Source organism: Brassica rapa, chromosome A03 (genome assembly GCF_000309985.2).
Source record: "Brassica rapa cultivar Chiifu-401-42 chromosome A03, CAAS_Brap_v3.01, whole genome shotgun sequence".
Taxonomy (NCBI): Eukaryota; Viridiplantae; Streptophyta; class Magnoliopsida; order Brassicales; family Brassicaceae; genus Brassica; species Brassica rapa.
The window spans coordinates 32429566-32445870 of record NC_024797.2 but is presented as its reverse complement, the minus strand read 5'-3'; the positions used below and the strand labels follow the sequence as shown (position 1 = coordinate 32445870).

The 16305-nt window shown below is 29.0% G+C and overlaps 1 protein-coding gene and 1 pseudogene across 1 annotated transcript; one reads left to right on the top strand and one right to left on the bottom strand.

Annotated features, from left to right (window-relative positions):
* Positions 1-1589: 1589 nt before the first annotated feature.
* Positions 1590-4563, bottom strand: LOC103862552 (probable N-acetyltransferase HLS1). The gene is made up of 3 exons (XM_009140250.3): positions 3406-4563; positions 2962-3137; positions 1590-2751 (listed from the first exon to the last, which is right to left on the bottom strand). Exons 1-3 carry the CDS (start codon positions 3565-3567, stop codon positions 1878-1880), a joined length of 1212 nt encoding a protein of 403 aa, XP_009138498.1. The 5' UTR covers positions 3568-4563; the 3' UTR covers positions 1590-1877.
* A 1815-nt stretch (positions 4564-6378) lies between these two features.
* LOC103862551 lies at positions 6379-10128 on the top strand (annotated as a pseudogene).
* The last annotated feature ends 6177 nt before the right edge of the window (positions 10129-16305 follow it).

The window sequence follows — 16305 nt, the reverse complement described above, 5'->3', positions numbered from 1 at the left end:
TTTTTTCTAGTAGCTACAAAGTCTAAAAAGAAACACGAGTTTGGTCTCTAATTTTCAAAATTTTAATCCAGGATGGTTTCAATAGTTTGTGTATATAATGAAGATATATTGGAGAGCAAGATGTGTATCTTGCGAACCAACTGTTATGGACCATTGAAGTTCGATTACAAAGTGAAATCCATAAAATCCAAACCGAAAAATATTATATAAATTTTCTTATGATAAGGATTAACATTTAGATATATATATCATAAGATTTAGATAAGTTCTATTCCTAGTTGAAATAGGTCTCTAAGTCTTGTGTATATAATAACATAGCACTTCTATAGATGATCAACTTGTAATTTATTTGTTGTGTTTATATTTATCGGTCAACAATTGGCAAAACTATGATCATCGAGACTGTACTTAATTACTAATTAGGAAAAAGAACATAGCTAATCTGCATGCATGGCTACATGTCCTACTAAAACCAGGTCAAATAGGTACCGTTTAACCATCAAAACACCCTTACAAATACTGCCAAGAAATGCAAAATGTAGTAAGCTCACAACAGCTAAAAACCAAACCTCCAGTCAACATACGCATGTAAGTGACAATCTTTTATAACTGAAATATACTCCACAAACACAAAGTAGTAGTTACCTCCACATGTCTTATAATGCGATGAACAAGACCTTATAATGTAAACTTTCACTGACTCGATCGGTGCTCACAACTCGACAATATCTCTTTTGGACAATGACACGTTCACAAACCCGATTCAAAGGTTTCAATCATGCTACTGCAAACCAACAAAAGAAACATATAAATCTATCAGTTTAACATCTTTTTGGGACCATTAAATGGAGAAAAAGCGTGGTCCATGACATTGATATTCATGTCATTTACACGTAAGACTGGCGATATCAAAAGGTGGTTTTATTCTTCAGTATCCATCAATGATCAATATCGAATTAGCAAAGTACTAAGAACCAAAATCCCACCTAAAAAGAACAACTAAACTAATATACACCATCGTATTAGATTAAATGGGATTTCGCTAGTGGGTATCCTGTACATACGTATTCTCCTACAACTGTTACTTTGTCTGCAAGATTATCATCATCTTACTTGGACATGATTACTTCACTCTACATGACTACATATCAATGCGTTCATCAGGTGTAGAATTACAAAATATGATATTATTGAATTGTTATTAATAAATGACATGTATTTGTGTATACACACTAGAGATTACCTATCTCAACTAAAAAGTTATCCAGATCTATTAATCATTACCAGAATAGAACAGGAGTTGCATAATATTTTTATTTAAGTTTCAAAAATTTCATGGTTTTGCCTTCATAAACTTTAATGGTATTATAATAGCTAATAGGTATGATATGTTTAATATCATACCGACAACAAATTATAGTTTAAACTAGCTAGTAAGTATTTTCATTAAAGTTTATGAAGCCAAAACCATGCAATACCGACTAGCTAGTCGGTACTATAATAGCTAATTGGTATGTTTATGAAGTTGTTATAATAACTTCATAAACATATTGCTATTTAAATTATTTTTAACATTAGATTTATCAGTATAACTAAAAGGAAAAACAACAGGTCGACATTTTAATTTGGCCACAGATAAAGTATATTAAGAAAAGCTAGATCCATTTACAAGACAAGAAGACACAAACCCAAAAGCATGAGATATTGCCTCTTACCACTAATTTAAACCCCACAAACAAACAAAAAGATGATTACCTAGGAAATAAAGAAGACTAATTCTAAAACCCAAAAGACCCTTGAAAGGTTTTCTAAGAGTTTACAACGACACCCCGTAATATGAAATGTTTAGTGTTATGACTATACTATCAAAGAGATGATTAAAATTCTCTGGGGTCCACAAAAATGGAGGAACCAGGTGATGATTTAGTCCAGTCACCGATTGCACCATCACTATAGTCTTCCCCAAGCCGTTTTATACACCACAGATCCTCATCGCACGACAACACTTTCCAGTGCGGTATTCCTTGCCGCAACGGCTCTTCTCCTGCCACTTCCGTCGCCAAAACGCCGCAACCACCATCCTTAGCCAGGTTATGCGCGTGACCACATAATGACTTCACCATCTTCGCCGCTTGTGGGCCTTCTCCACCAATCCCATACATAAAGTGAAGCCCAAACGGTTTAAAAACCGACGGAATCGAAGGGAGTTTCAGAAACGGCAGGGTTTTATCAACCACACGCGTCGTTTTAGCCACTACGCGTTTCAGTCGCGACGCGCCACGAACCTCCAGCCGAAACGAGTCTTTGCAGTTCCAAACGCTCAACACGGCCCATGACTCGGGCGGGTACTCCAGGAACTTAGCCGAACCGGGCCATGATCCTGAACCAGACCCGTAACAGCTGCTACGTGGCACCGCCACGAAAGTCCCGAGAGAGAGTTCGTTATTCAGTACCGAATCGATATCCCGCGGGAAAAACTCTATTGTGCTGAACCGGAGTCGGTACAGCGACTCTGCATCAACCGGGTCCAATTTAATGACGGTTACACGACGCGAGACGTTGACTCTGTGGGCGTAAACCGGGTTGACCAAGATAGACGGTTTACGAAACTCGGAGTAACCGCATTTACCGGTGAATAGATTAACGGAAGCTTCATTGTCGTTTTCAGTTGCTATATACGAATATTCGGCGCCGTTTTGCCTAAACCATTCTTCCATCATCTTCACGAGCTTAACCCCTATCCCTTGCCTCCTGCGAAACAAAATCAAGGAGTACGTGACTAAATTTTCAATTATATAAAAATTACAACATAAAATATCATCCCAAAAAAAAAAACACATCATTACACAAGCACCAGCTAGTCGGTCGTCAGAACAAAATAGTAAACGATTAGTTTTTAGTTTCCTTCTTTAATCAAAATCTTTTATGGTTACGCGATTAGTGGGAGTAACGGAACGTTACCTGTGAGAAGGAGAGACACGGAGGCCCAAAACGTAGGCGAGTTTAGTGTAAAGAGGTTTAACGGTGTCGTTTTGGGATTTATGATTTAAATCGAGTTTTATGCCACATGTAACGGTTTTGATGCAACCTCTAATCATGCCCACTATCTCCTTCTTCTCCGTACCCATCTCAGCCACCTGTTACAACCATATTAAACTTAACCTATATTAATAAATTGAAAAGATACAAACGTTTTGGTTAGCAACTTGATATACTTGGTTCAGAAAATATAAATGATTCGAGTCTTTTGATCTTATCAAGAGTCAGAAAAAAAAAATATAGTATAAACTGTATTTATGGAAATGGGTTTTTAGATCAACCAAAGGTTGTGAAGTTGGATGTCCTTATCAAAAACATCTGATACTTGAGTTGCAGAAAACATAGTTGTTTGATTAGTAATATTACCAACATAAGGAAAGAAGGTGAATGTCGGATCCTACAAAGCGGGTCACCCAAAAGGTCGGTGAAGAGAGAAAGCTTGCCGCTTGGTCCGACCTCGCAACGTCGCTCCACAGCCTCCACATCGGCTAAGTCTCTGCTCGAGTCGTATTCTCTAACCACTATCATATTTCTTTTATATGGAGAGCGGATAGAAGAGGCAAAGAGAAGAAGAGAGAGTTAAGAGGAAGAGTGAAGTAGACAAGGGTCTTATATAGAAAGTAGTGAGGGAAGATTATTCGAGAGGAAAGAGAAGCATTTATAGGAGCTATATGTATAACGTGAGATATAAGTAATGAACAGAGAAGCTATGAAAGTTTATAGGATTTGGGTTTAAAAGGAAAGAGAAATAGACTTTATTATTTATGATGAGTTTTAAAAGTTTGAGAAGGCGAGTAGTTCATGATTGAAGTGGTTTAAAGTTCTTCTCGATCCTATTTATAGTCTCTACATTATCTATTTTGTTTTACTCTCTTTTTTTTTGCTTTAATAGAAATACTAGTTAGTTCGAAATGGTAGTAAGTAGACCTTAACTGATATTTGAAGAGCTTTTTGTTTATTTATTGGATTAGGGAATTACAAAAACTTTAACCACCCGATTTTTTATAAATCAATTCATAGAATAAAGAAAGTATGACAATATTTTAACGGTTGATGATGCAGCAGATAATTTGATTTATTTTCAACATAACACATCGTATAAAAATTAATCAAAATACGATATGTAATATGTTGAAAATAAATCAAAATAGCAGTATTTAAAAAAAATAGAATATAAGTATGAAATTAAATCTCTCTTAATGTCCTTACTCCTTTCTCTCTATCTCTATTATTAAAATAGAAGTACCAATATAAATTGCCTCATAATTTTCAAAGTTATTTACATTTGAATGTCACTGAAGTAATAAGTTTACCTACTTTTTAGTATTTTTTTGTCTTTTATAGTTTAATTAATGTATTTTCTTAAAATAAAGTATAACAAATTATGTTTTTTTATTTTAAAAATGTTTCCTATAATTTGGGTAAACAATAAATTATACTTCATCAATGTCAAAAATATAACAAGCTTTTATTATTATGGGGTGGTTATTTTTTATTTTGGTATATTAACTACGTCTAAAAAACATAAAATTGTTATAAAAATATATAATATAAACCACAAAATTTTAAATAATATATTGAATTATTTAATCGTATGAATCAAATATAAAAATAGATAACCATTTTATTTTACATTAAAATTTTGATCCATAAAAAATACATTTGCACGACACGAGTTATATTTTTAAAATAGGGTTGTCACAGTTAACGGATCAAAAAATAAAATTATTCATTATAAATTCTAAAATGATTGTGTTTAGAACTATATTAAATAATTATTTAATATATATATATATATATAAATTTTAAAAACATATATTACCATTTATAAAAGATAACTTTTTTTTTTGCAAACCAAAAATGAATACCCGGGTGGATGTGCGAGTCAAGCTCTAGTCTTCTCTATTAAAAGAGAAGTATCATTTTTATCTACCATACAAAAGCCATACTAACCTTATTAGGTCCATTTCATTAATTGCATTTATTTAATATTAATCTATTCAATATATAAAGATATTAATAATAAATCAATTTTAACTGTAAAATTAAATTTTATTTTTAGTTACAACAAAATGTTGAGAAAAAAATCTTACAAAATCTTTCTAAAAATTTAAAATATTTTATTTAAATAAATAATATTTATTAATTTCGTAATTAATAATATATACTATTATATATTAATTTAAATAAAATTTTATTATAAAAAAAGGAAAGAAAATAAAAGTGTATGCTATTTTTCAAATTTTATAATCATATTCTATATCTTCTTTATTAAAAGAAATACCATAAAATTTTATACTAGGTCTATTTCATCAATTACATCTATTTGACTATTTAAGTTAATCTATTTAATATATAAAATTTCTAAAAAATCTTATAAATTATATAAATATTAATAAATAAATTTTAACTGTAAATTTAAATTTTATTTTTAGTTATAACAAAATATGTTGAAAAAACTTAACAAAATCTTAGTAAAATTTTAAAATATTTTTAAATTAATGCACGAGATTGATTTCATAATTAATACTATAGTATTATTTATAATGTATTTACTTATAAAATCCCACAATATACTATAATAAATAACAAAGAAATATAAATTATGCTAAGAAAATATCAGTTTTATAATATAACTAAATATAATTTTAAAATGAATTGTATTCAGTCTGTAAAAATTAGAAAAAAATGAAAGAGATTCTCAATTTTTTATTTCATACTATGAATTTATTTTACCAAACTCGGAAATATATTAATACTAGGATCGGTCCGCCCTACGGGCGGGATATTAGTTAATTTGATATTCACTAAATGCTCGAGTTAAAATTTGTTTTAAGATTCAAGGATTTGGCTGTTTGTTATGTGTTACTTATTAGTATGCGGTGGTATAGTTGTTTTTCGATTATTTTTGCTTTGGTATTGTAACAAATTAACTAATTGTCCAACTCAAAATTATAGATGTACAAATGTGGATTTGTGATAAAGTTTGATGACAATACTGTTTTTTTTTTAATTCTTATTCATAGTAGAGTGTGCATGTGTCAGAAAGAGGCATATATCAACTTTTATATTTTTGCGTATGGATTTTAAATATATATTATTTTGTATAATGCATACTTGCTCTACAATATTTGCTTGTAGACTAAAAAAACTGTTTTCTATATTTTTAAAAGAGAAAATATTTAGTCTAGAATATAACATGGACATATGTATTGACTATATATAGAAGTTGGGTGTTATTTTAAAATGACATATGTACAGAGATTTTTCAACCATTACTTCACTGGCACAAAACATTTATAACTGCAAATACCTTCTTTTAAAAGCAAAACTAATAAAAGCGTGTACAACAAATGTATTTTGATATATATTATATGCATCAAGTTATAAAAGTTGAAAACATTGCAAAACTGTTTGGAGCAAAGTTTTTAACTTCACGATCTTCATCTTGACGTCAGTTCAGTGCCGGCCCTGGCCACAAGCAGAAGAAGCATGGACTTCAGCCAACACGATAATAAGTATTTTCGCGGCTACATATTTATAAAAAGTGACTCTAGCCTAGCGGTTCTAAGAGATATTATCAGTACTGGAGGTGCTGGGTTCAATTACCCCTGACAGTTTTTTGTTTTATTTTGGCCTCAAATACAAAATGGGACACGTGTCACTCCCATAACGCACGACTTGATGACGTGGCATCACAGGAGGGAGGCGAACATATTTTTATATATATAGATAGATATAATAACAATTAATAATAAAGTAAAATATATAAAACAAATCATTATACATTAATAATATTGAATAAGAAACATAATCAATAACATTATAGATTTACATAATATATAACACTAAAATGTAAATATCTTTTAAATTTTTGCGATGGTATCTATTATATATTTATAAAATGATCCGTGCGGGTGAAAAATCTAGCGAAGGTTAAAATAGCAGTATTTTGAAAAATAGTGGGATTTTAATGTGTTAATGATGAGTAGAGAGATTAATGGTGATTAAGACGAGCATTGATGTAGAAAACTTGCCCAAAAGGAGAAGTTGTAAGTGGGAGTGAGAGGTGGAAATGGCGGCTATGTCTGCGTTACCTCATTATGGTTTCTCTTTCTTTGCCCATAAACTCACATATTAACTTCCACATCATCAGCCCGATGCATTGCACCATCCGCCCAAGTAATCATTTGCTCTCAACCCCATCTATACAAATTATCTCATTATCTTTTTTCCTCATTCTCTGTTTCATCCCCTTGCAATTATCTACTTTTGTAAATAGTCCATCTTTTGCTAACTAATTGTAATACTTCCTTAGAGCATCTCTAATGGAAGTATCTATACAATTGAGATTCTAAAAATGTATATGTGGGTATGTATATATTAATATTAAAATTTAACTGTAATATTATTAATTTTATGAGAAATCCAACCCAAAATTTCTTCAAACTAATGTTTTTAAAAATTTTGGATTGAATTTTTTTTACAAAATTAATAACCCCACACTAGTATTAATGTATACATACATATATATTTTTAGAATCTCAATGATAAGATTCTCTATCGAAGATGTTCTTAGAATTCAAATATCGTAAATCAATGAATATAAAAGAAAATAAGAGTATTTATTCATGATTAGTTATATGATGATTTAAAATAAAAATGTGTTGACCTAAAAGCCGGAATGATTTTACTTTTAGTTAGTTTTAAAATACTTTAAAATAATTCTGAAAACATCTTACTAGTAAAGACACACAATGTTCATAAGAAAATTATAAACTTTTTCAAAATTATTTCCAATGGTTTATTCTATTTTTTTTTTTTAAACATAGCTGTATAATGAAGTTTGATTCTACTGCAATAATATTCAATTTTACAGTAAAAATAAAGTGATAAATAATAAATAAATAAATTATTTTATTTATAGAATAAATTTATTTTGTTTAGTTTGTTATAGAATGAACATAGAGTGTCACTGGAATATTTTTTATTTCAAATTTTATTTTAAAACGAAAAATAGAATAAAACTAGAGATGCTCTAAAATACAAACAAAATGTTACATACTAAAAAGAAGCGAAGGAATCCATTTAGAGGAAAATAACAAAATCCCAAAAGTCATATCTATTGTATTTCTTAAGATTAGTATATCTAATTATATAAAAAAATGTTGGAGTCTCTCCTGCTGAGGACACGTCACTAAGTCGTGCAAGGAGGAATCAACACGTGCCCCTCTTTTTTTAAACGTCGCGTTTCATTTAATCTTGCGCTAACATTTGTGGGCTTCGTACCTGAGCTTTATGATTACACAGCGTTCGAGTCCGAAAGTGACCTAACGCTTATCGTCTTCCTCGGTCACAACGAGTCTAGGGTTCATACTCCTCTTCCATCGCCGACATCAACAATGGAGACTCGAGAAATTGTGCCAGGAATGTAAACGCTGTGGGGAGCTTGCGGGTTTATACATGTGTTCGTCGGTGCTCTAACACCGGCTTCTAAGGTTCTGGAGTCCCATCATGTGAAGAAAGTCAGTGTCTTGTGGGGTTACCAAGCTGTCCGTCGGCGAGCAGGTGAGGCCAGCGACCATTCCGATTACCCGGAGCAACCACAACTTCAAGCTTTCTGCTATACTATGTCCGTACGTTTCTGGGTATTCTCAAACTTTGAATATCAATTTTTTTGTTTCATTCGAACTAAGGTTATGATTTGATCCTGTGTTTAGATCGGCTACCTAGAATAGCGTGGTTTTACAAGAGGTGTGACTATCGCATTATTATTGATTTTCATTTGATGATTATATAGAACCTGTGTTGAATCGAATTGAGGCAAATTGATTATACCGAATCTGGGTTTAATTCAATTGATTCAATTTCGTAGGTTGGTTGAATCAAATTAATGCAAAGATTTTCATCTCTATAATGTTCTGAAACGACAACCTTTAAAAAAAAACATTCTTATGTTACTGTCAGAATATAATTTTTTTGTTTGTTTAACAGATTTGAGAAGAAGAAGAAGAAAGGAACAACAATGAACTCTGAGCAAAACAACAGCACAAGCTTCCCACCAACTGAGCCAGAACTCTGCGACAATAGATGCGGTTTTTTTGTGTCTTCCAACATGAACCTCTGTTCCAGATGCTACAGAATTCTCCGAGCCGAGGAAGATCTAACCGCTGTAGCAAAATCTGCTGTCAAGAACTCACTTATCACACCAGAGTAAAAACAGCCTCTTGAAACCGAACCAGCCTCTGTTGTTGTAACAGCTGAGCCGTCATCAGCTCCTATAGCCACGGGACAGGAGGAGGCAGAGCCGTCGAAACCTGCACGGACTAACAGGTGTTTCAGCTGTAACAAGAAGGCTGGGGTTATGGGGTTTAAGTGCAAATTCGGTAGCACGTTCTGCAGAAGCCATAGGTGCCCAGAGAAGCACGAGTGTAGCTTCAATTTCAAAGAAGTTGGACGTGATGTAATCGCAAAGGCCAATCATGTGATCAAGGAGGATAAAGTCGAAAGGATATAAAAAAAAAAAATTTCTTTTTATAAAGTAATTTGGGGTCTCCATCTTTCGTAAGATCTCTATCTATCAGTTAATTATAATCAATATATTCTTATATTACTATGGTGTTGTTTGTACAAGAGGGAGGAGATACCACATTGACTCTTTTTATATCTGTTGCTACAGATTATTGTTTTTTTTTTGAGAAATGTTACAGATTATTGTTATAATTCTATATATTTATTTGCATATAAGCTCATTAGTGTTAAAAAGCTCTAAACTTCACTATATTGAATAAAAAATGTAAAGCGAATCATTTTATAGATCAAGATTAGAAAATTAAAGAAAATATAACCAAATAGTAATACATAATAGATTAAAAGAGATATGTTAAGTTATTCTAACTAAATAAATGTAAAATATATTTTAAATATTTATGTCATGAATTCTAAGAAAAACTATAAACATAGATCCACAACTATGTAAAATTAAAATATATTGTTATATAGTCGAATAAGAGTACGATATAAAATAATGTAAGAGAATGAATAAAACTAGGTAACTTAAAATTAAACAAATAAATCAATAATTCTACACCATTATAATAAAATCAGAATAAAACTTCAAATAAACAATTTTATTAATCGTAAGGTAAAATTTATACAATTGTAATGGAAATAAAACTGAATAAAGAATAACAATTAATAAAATAATAATTTATACTAATACAGAACAAAATATTTTAAAATAAAAACAAATATTAAACAAATATCAAAAATATCAAAAATATTTATTCTAACTATTTAAATTATTTTTAAATTGTCATCCCGCCCGTAGGGCGGGCCGGCCCTAGTATATTTAAATATAAGGGGCCACTGATGTGAAGGATCATTACTATAATCACAAATTAAGGTGAGACCTTTCGATTTAGTAACTCACAAACCCGAAATATTAACTACATTTGTAATTTCTTTATGTTGCGAACTACATTTGTAGTTGATATCTCTCATTATAAACTTTTATGATAAACCATTCTAATACGACAAATCATCTATGCACAGCTGCCTACACACGTAACACACCACCTAATTAAGTTGTTTATGTGCAGTCTAAACCGCATGATTTTCTGTTTTTGTCTAGTGGTCACAGTAATAATTTACCTAATGCCCGTCGCTTAATCCACTTTCTTGGATATTGAACAGTGAATTCAATAGACATCATGATTATTAACAAAAAGATGAAGAAAATAATGTTACTGGTGTCATTTGGAAGTAGTAAGACTCAGATTACCGCTACTCTTCTCGAATAATATTGTTCAAAAATAGTTCCAGTTGATAATTGTGTATAAGTGGAAACTAGACGACAAACACCACACGCACAAAAATATGTAACCAGACAAACAAACGGCACACTTGACGTGGCCCCTCAAAATATATACAAATATAGTTCACGTTGGTAGGTGATTAATATTGTACTGATTACGACATTGTCGAGCGCTATATATATTTTACAAGAACTAATCAATATTAAAACGAAAATTTCATCATGGCCTTTAATTATATCATATAGCATAGTTGAGCCGTATACATCACAATGGATCAGTATTTAAATTATCAATTACGAACATATAGTGTGATTTAATCAGATCGATTATAATTTAAAACCCCACATTTCCTATGGGTTTTAATTGCGGTCGGTTAACTCCCTAAGTGGAGAATTTTGGACAAAAATACTGAATTTAAAGGTTGATGATGGCAAAGCATATCGAGTATAATAATAATAATAATTAAGTATTTTGATGTTACAAAAAAAAATTAAGTATTTTGTTCGACTTTTTTAATCTTTAAGTAGACAGAAAAAAAACACTTAAAATCATCTCCAATGACTTACTCTATTTTTAACTCTAAAATAGAATAACTTTAAAATAGAGTTTGAGTTTGTTCCAATGGTATTTTATTTTATAGTAGAAAATAGAGTGATGAACAAAAAAATAAGTAAATTAATCTATATTTGGAGTAAACCTATTTTCACTCTATTATAGAGTGAGAAATAGAGTACTATTGGAGTATTTTTTACTCTAAACTATATTTTAAAGTGAAAAATAGAATGGAGTTGAAAATGCTCTAAATAGACATAAATAGTGTGGTGATGGTTTAGCTGGCTTTATAAGTGGTCTCGACAAATATATATATTCAAAAAGAGTTTGGCCAAACAAGCAATGGTTCAATCTATAATAGAGTTACTCTATAATAGAGTGAAATATAGAGTAATATAGTTTTTTCACTCTATATTTGAAATAAAATAAAATATTACTCTATATTTCACTCTATTATAGAGTAACTCTATTATAGAATGAACCATTGGAGCAAATTCAACTCTATAATAGAGTTACTCTATTTTAGAGTGAAATATAGAATAAATTTTTGTATACCATTGGAGATGGTCTTAGGGTATCTCCAATCTATACCTATTTTTTTATCTGTAATTCCCATAATAATAGTGTTATTCTATTTTTGTGGAAATTATAGAAAAAAAAATAAGTTGGGGCTAGAAATGGTCTTAGAGCATCTCCAACCACTAAAATCAAAATCACACTATTTTATTGTAATTTCAACACTAAAATCAAGGTCTTCTCCAATCATAACACTAAACTTCACATTAAAACTATTTTATTATATTTATGTATTAAATTTTAGTGGGATGAATAATGTTTTAGTGTAGTGAATAATATCACACCAAATTTGATATCAAATTTTAGTGTTGCACTAAAATGGTGTGATTTTTGCAGTTTTATTGGAGAGGATTTGGTGCAAAAATTATACTAAAATAGTATTTTATAGTTTTATTGAAGATGGCCTTACTAAAGCTAATATAAAGAGAATTTTGCAAACAATTGAAAAGAAGTTATATGAGCTTTATGAAGATCCGAAAATAAAATAATGTATAATGAAGAGCATGTTCTTATTTTGGTGAGCCACTAGATTTTGATCCGCGCTTCGAAAGCGCAGATTTTTCTTTGGATTGTAAACAAATATTATGAATTAGTATTTTAAAATTGTTATGCATTATTATGTTATAAAAGTTATATTATATCGAAGAAACAATTTATTTAAAACTGTATAATTTATGAATTAGTTTATTTATGATTTTATATATATACTCTTATGTAATTCTCTCTTAGATATGAACATTTTACCAGATCCGTGAAACCAAACTGAAAACGATATGGAAATATTGGGTTTGGATCTAGGGCAAAGTACATATTCAATTTTGTTTTTGGACCTGCAAGTTTTCTTTGAATCAATATCCTAACCGAGACCCAACCTAATACCCAAGTACCTGAATATTTTGTGTATATTAGGTATATTCGAGTATTTTAGATATGTTTATGGTATTGCGAATAATTTTTAAGTTTTGCGTTCAGGTTTTCGATTTTAGCTTCGGGTTTTGAGTAAAATTGTAATAAAAATATATATAGGGTATTCGGAAATTTTTTTGGGTATTTTTCGGTTCCTCGGATCAGATTTCATGTAAAATTTTGGATCTTTTCGGTAATTCAATATTTTGGATACTTGTTTGGATTTTTGGGTATGTGTTTCAGTATTTTTTTTGGGTTTTCAGGTACTTCGAGTATTTTTTGGTTCCTCAATACCCAAACTAATTCGGACCTGTTACGTACCTAAAAATTACATGTATTTTACAGGTATTTGAATTATAGATTCAAACCGCTCAGGACCTGAAAAGAACCAATCCAAACCTAAACAAAAAAATTAAATACCTAGTTATGTCCAAATATTTAGGACCCGGAATGAACCTGACCTGCTGACTGAGATCAGACCTACACTCCCTGATTGTATTTTGTTTTTGACCTTACACTCTCTAATTGTATTTTGTATGCATTTTATAAGAGTTACATTTTTTGAGTTAATTATCTTTAAAATGTACTAGATCTTGACCCGCGCTCCCGCGCGGGTGTTGGATTTAACTTGTGTTCAATGTAAATTTATAAACCATTTATTTTATAAAATGTCCATTTATATTTTTATGTTTTGTAAAATATATTTAGAGTAGAATATATTATATTATAATATAGATGTCTGATAATAATTTTTTATCTGTACATAATATTATATTTATAATTTTATAACTTGATGCAATTTGATGTAATTGTAATATTCATATACTAACCTATTGATTTTTTTATTTATTTATTTAAAAATGATTTATTTTTTTACAGTAGGTTTTTATGAATTAATATTAATTTTATGATATTTGGTTTTCTTGAAAATTGTATTGTAGCAGATTAATATATACCATATATTACAGTTTGTGTTTTTTTTTTCAGCAAAAACAATAATAACAATTCATTGTAATTAATTTAATTTTTTGATTTTAAGTGAAGTGGTAGATTTGTAAATAAGAAAGAAATGCAATGGCTAAATGTGTAAATAATAAGAAATATTTAATCTGCTATTCGTGTTTCCAAACAATTCTCATTTTAATCTGTTATCCAAGTTTCCAAACGATAGAATCTGTAAATGAGAAAAAAATACAGTGACTAAATATATAAATAAAAAAATATTTAATCTGCTATCCTTGTTTCCAAACAACTTTCATTTAATCTACTATCTAAGTTTCCAAACAGTACCAAAAGGTACTTCAGTTTTAATAATATAGATTTGAAATATTTTTGGCTAATTTAATAGTATAAATTTGTAAAGTTTTTAATAGTCTTAAAACTTATTTTAAATAACAAATTTTATGATAAATACTTTGTATAAAAAATAATTTAAAATAAAATATATCATTTTTAACATATGGTTTACTTTATTAAATTTGATTTTGTATATTTTGGAATATATAATGTATGATGACATGGTATAGTATGATATATGATATATGTTAATTTTTAAATGAGTTATGAAATCTGTTAAAGTTGATAAAGTTATTGAATTTAAATAGTATATCTGCGGTATATTATTTTTTGGTTAAAATATTTTGTAACAATGTTGCTATATCTTGGTTTTTAAAATAGGATAAAAGTATAAGAATATTTAATTTTTGATTTGTTTCAAATTTAGATACTTTTCAAAGTAAGATATATTCTTAGCAAATATATGAATTAGCTTTTTTCATAATTTAAAACAGAAGTATTGAAAGGATGGCGTGTATTGTTACATAGTTGGTGGATCAAACGACTTATATAATTTATTTATATTGGGTGAAATAAGTCATTTATTAATTATGAGACTAATGAGACATGTTTAGAGAATAATATAATAAAGTATATGTGGTACATTATTTTTGTGTAGCAAATGGTATAGTCATCTTTATATAGCATATATGTCGTATAACTTTGTTCTTGTACAAAATAATGTGGTCTAATAAATAAATGTATTATTAAATATTTGTTAGAAAAATTTTTGGTTACTTATTGTTAATTAAATATTATGGTAAGATCAAAAATATTGTTAGTCAAAGAAATGATCCAAACAACTTTTTTAAGTAGATTTATTAAAACTCATTCCTTTTCCTTTTTAATAGTATTGATTCTTGTTCGATCTGCCTGTCATTACATCATAAACGTGATTTATGGAAACCAATATTCAATCATTTTGTTTGCTACTGTTTTTTTTCGGCTTTTGCTAAATACACAGGTTATTACAAGTATCTTTTCTGTTTCAAAACACATGATATTTTAAGATATGCACAATTATTAAAAAAATTGTTTTTATCTTAAAAATATTATTAAATCAATACTATTAAAAGAATTTTTTTTAAATAAATTTACTTAAAAATGTTGTTTGGACCCTTTCATTAACTAATAATATTTTGATCTTTCTTTGATTTGGACAAACAATATGTTACCTTAAACTTCTCTAACAGTCATTTAGTCAAAGCTTTTATTTATTGGACCCATATTTTTTTGGAAACGAAAAGATTATACCATATATATACAGCCACATAAATTTGGTTCACGAAAATATAATATTAGATACACTTTATTATATTTTTCACTAAAATATGTCTCATTAACTTCATAATTAAGATAAGTTTAAAAATTATATATTATGTTAATTTTATTTTATTGATAAATAAAAATTTAGTATTTAAGATAAGTTTAAAATTATCAAAAACCCAACAAATCTTTTTTTTTTACTGCTCAACAAAAAACCTACAAATCTATACTATTAAATTAGCCAAAAATCTCTCAAATAAATCTTAAGTTTCACCAACTAAACAAATGTAACTTTTATAAAATGCACAAAAATATAATGAAAGGTTAGATTTGGCCATTTGGGTCTTCGGATCAAATATAAATCAGTTTTTTTAGGTACAAGTTCTTTGGGTCTTGGACATTTATATCCAACTAGGTATTTCAATTTTTTTTGTTCATATCACTTCCTTTTAGTTCCAGGTCAGTTTGAGTCAATAATTCAAGTATTTGTAAAATTTACTACGTAATTTGGCTACGTAATGAGTCTAGCTCGGTTCGAGTATTTAGTACAAAAATATCTAAAAAATATGAAAAGCCAAAAAATCAGAACACAAAAATACCCAAAATCAAATAAATACCATAAATAATTAAATATCTAAAAGATCAAAATCTTACCCGAGAACCAAAAATATCCAATATTTTAAATATATTTTTAAAATTTAAAATTTTACCCAAAACCTGAAACTATAACAGAAAACGCGAATCTAAAATTTACAATAATATTTTTATACTGAGAACATATATGAATTACTCAAATATACATAATATGAACAAA

Coding starts and splice junctions, on each gene's coding strand:
- LOC103862552 (XM_009140250.3), bottom strand. CDS start 3,567: ATGATAGTGGTTAGAGAATACGACTCGAGCAGAGACTTAGCCGATGTG. Junction 3,138..3,405: donor CACCTTCTTTCCTTATGTTG/GTAATATTACTA, acceptor TGGTTGTAACAG/GTGGCTGAGATGGGTACGGA. Junction 2,752..2,961: donor CGTGTCTCTCCTTCTCACAG/GTAACGTTCCGT, acceptor TTTGTTTCGCAG/GAGGCAAGGGATAGGGGTTA.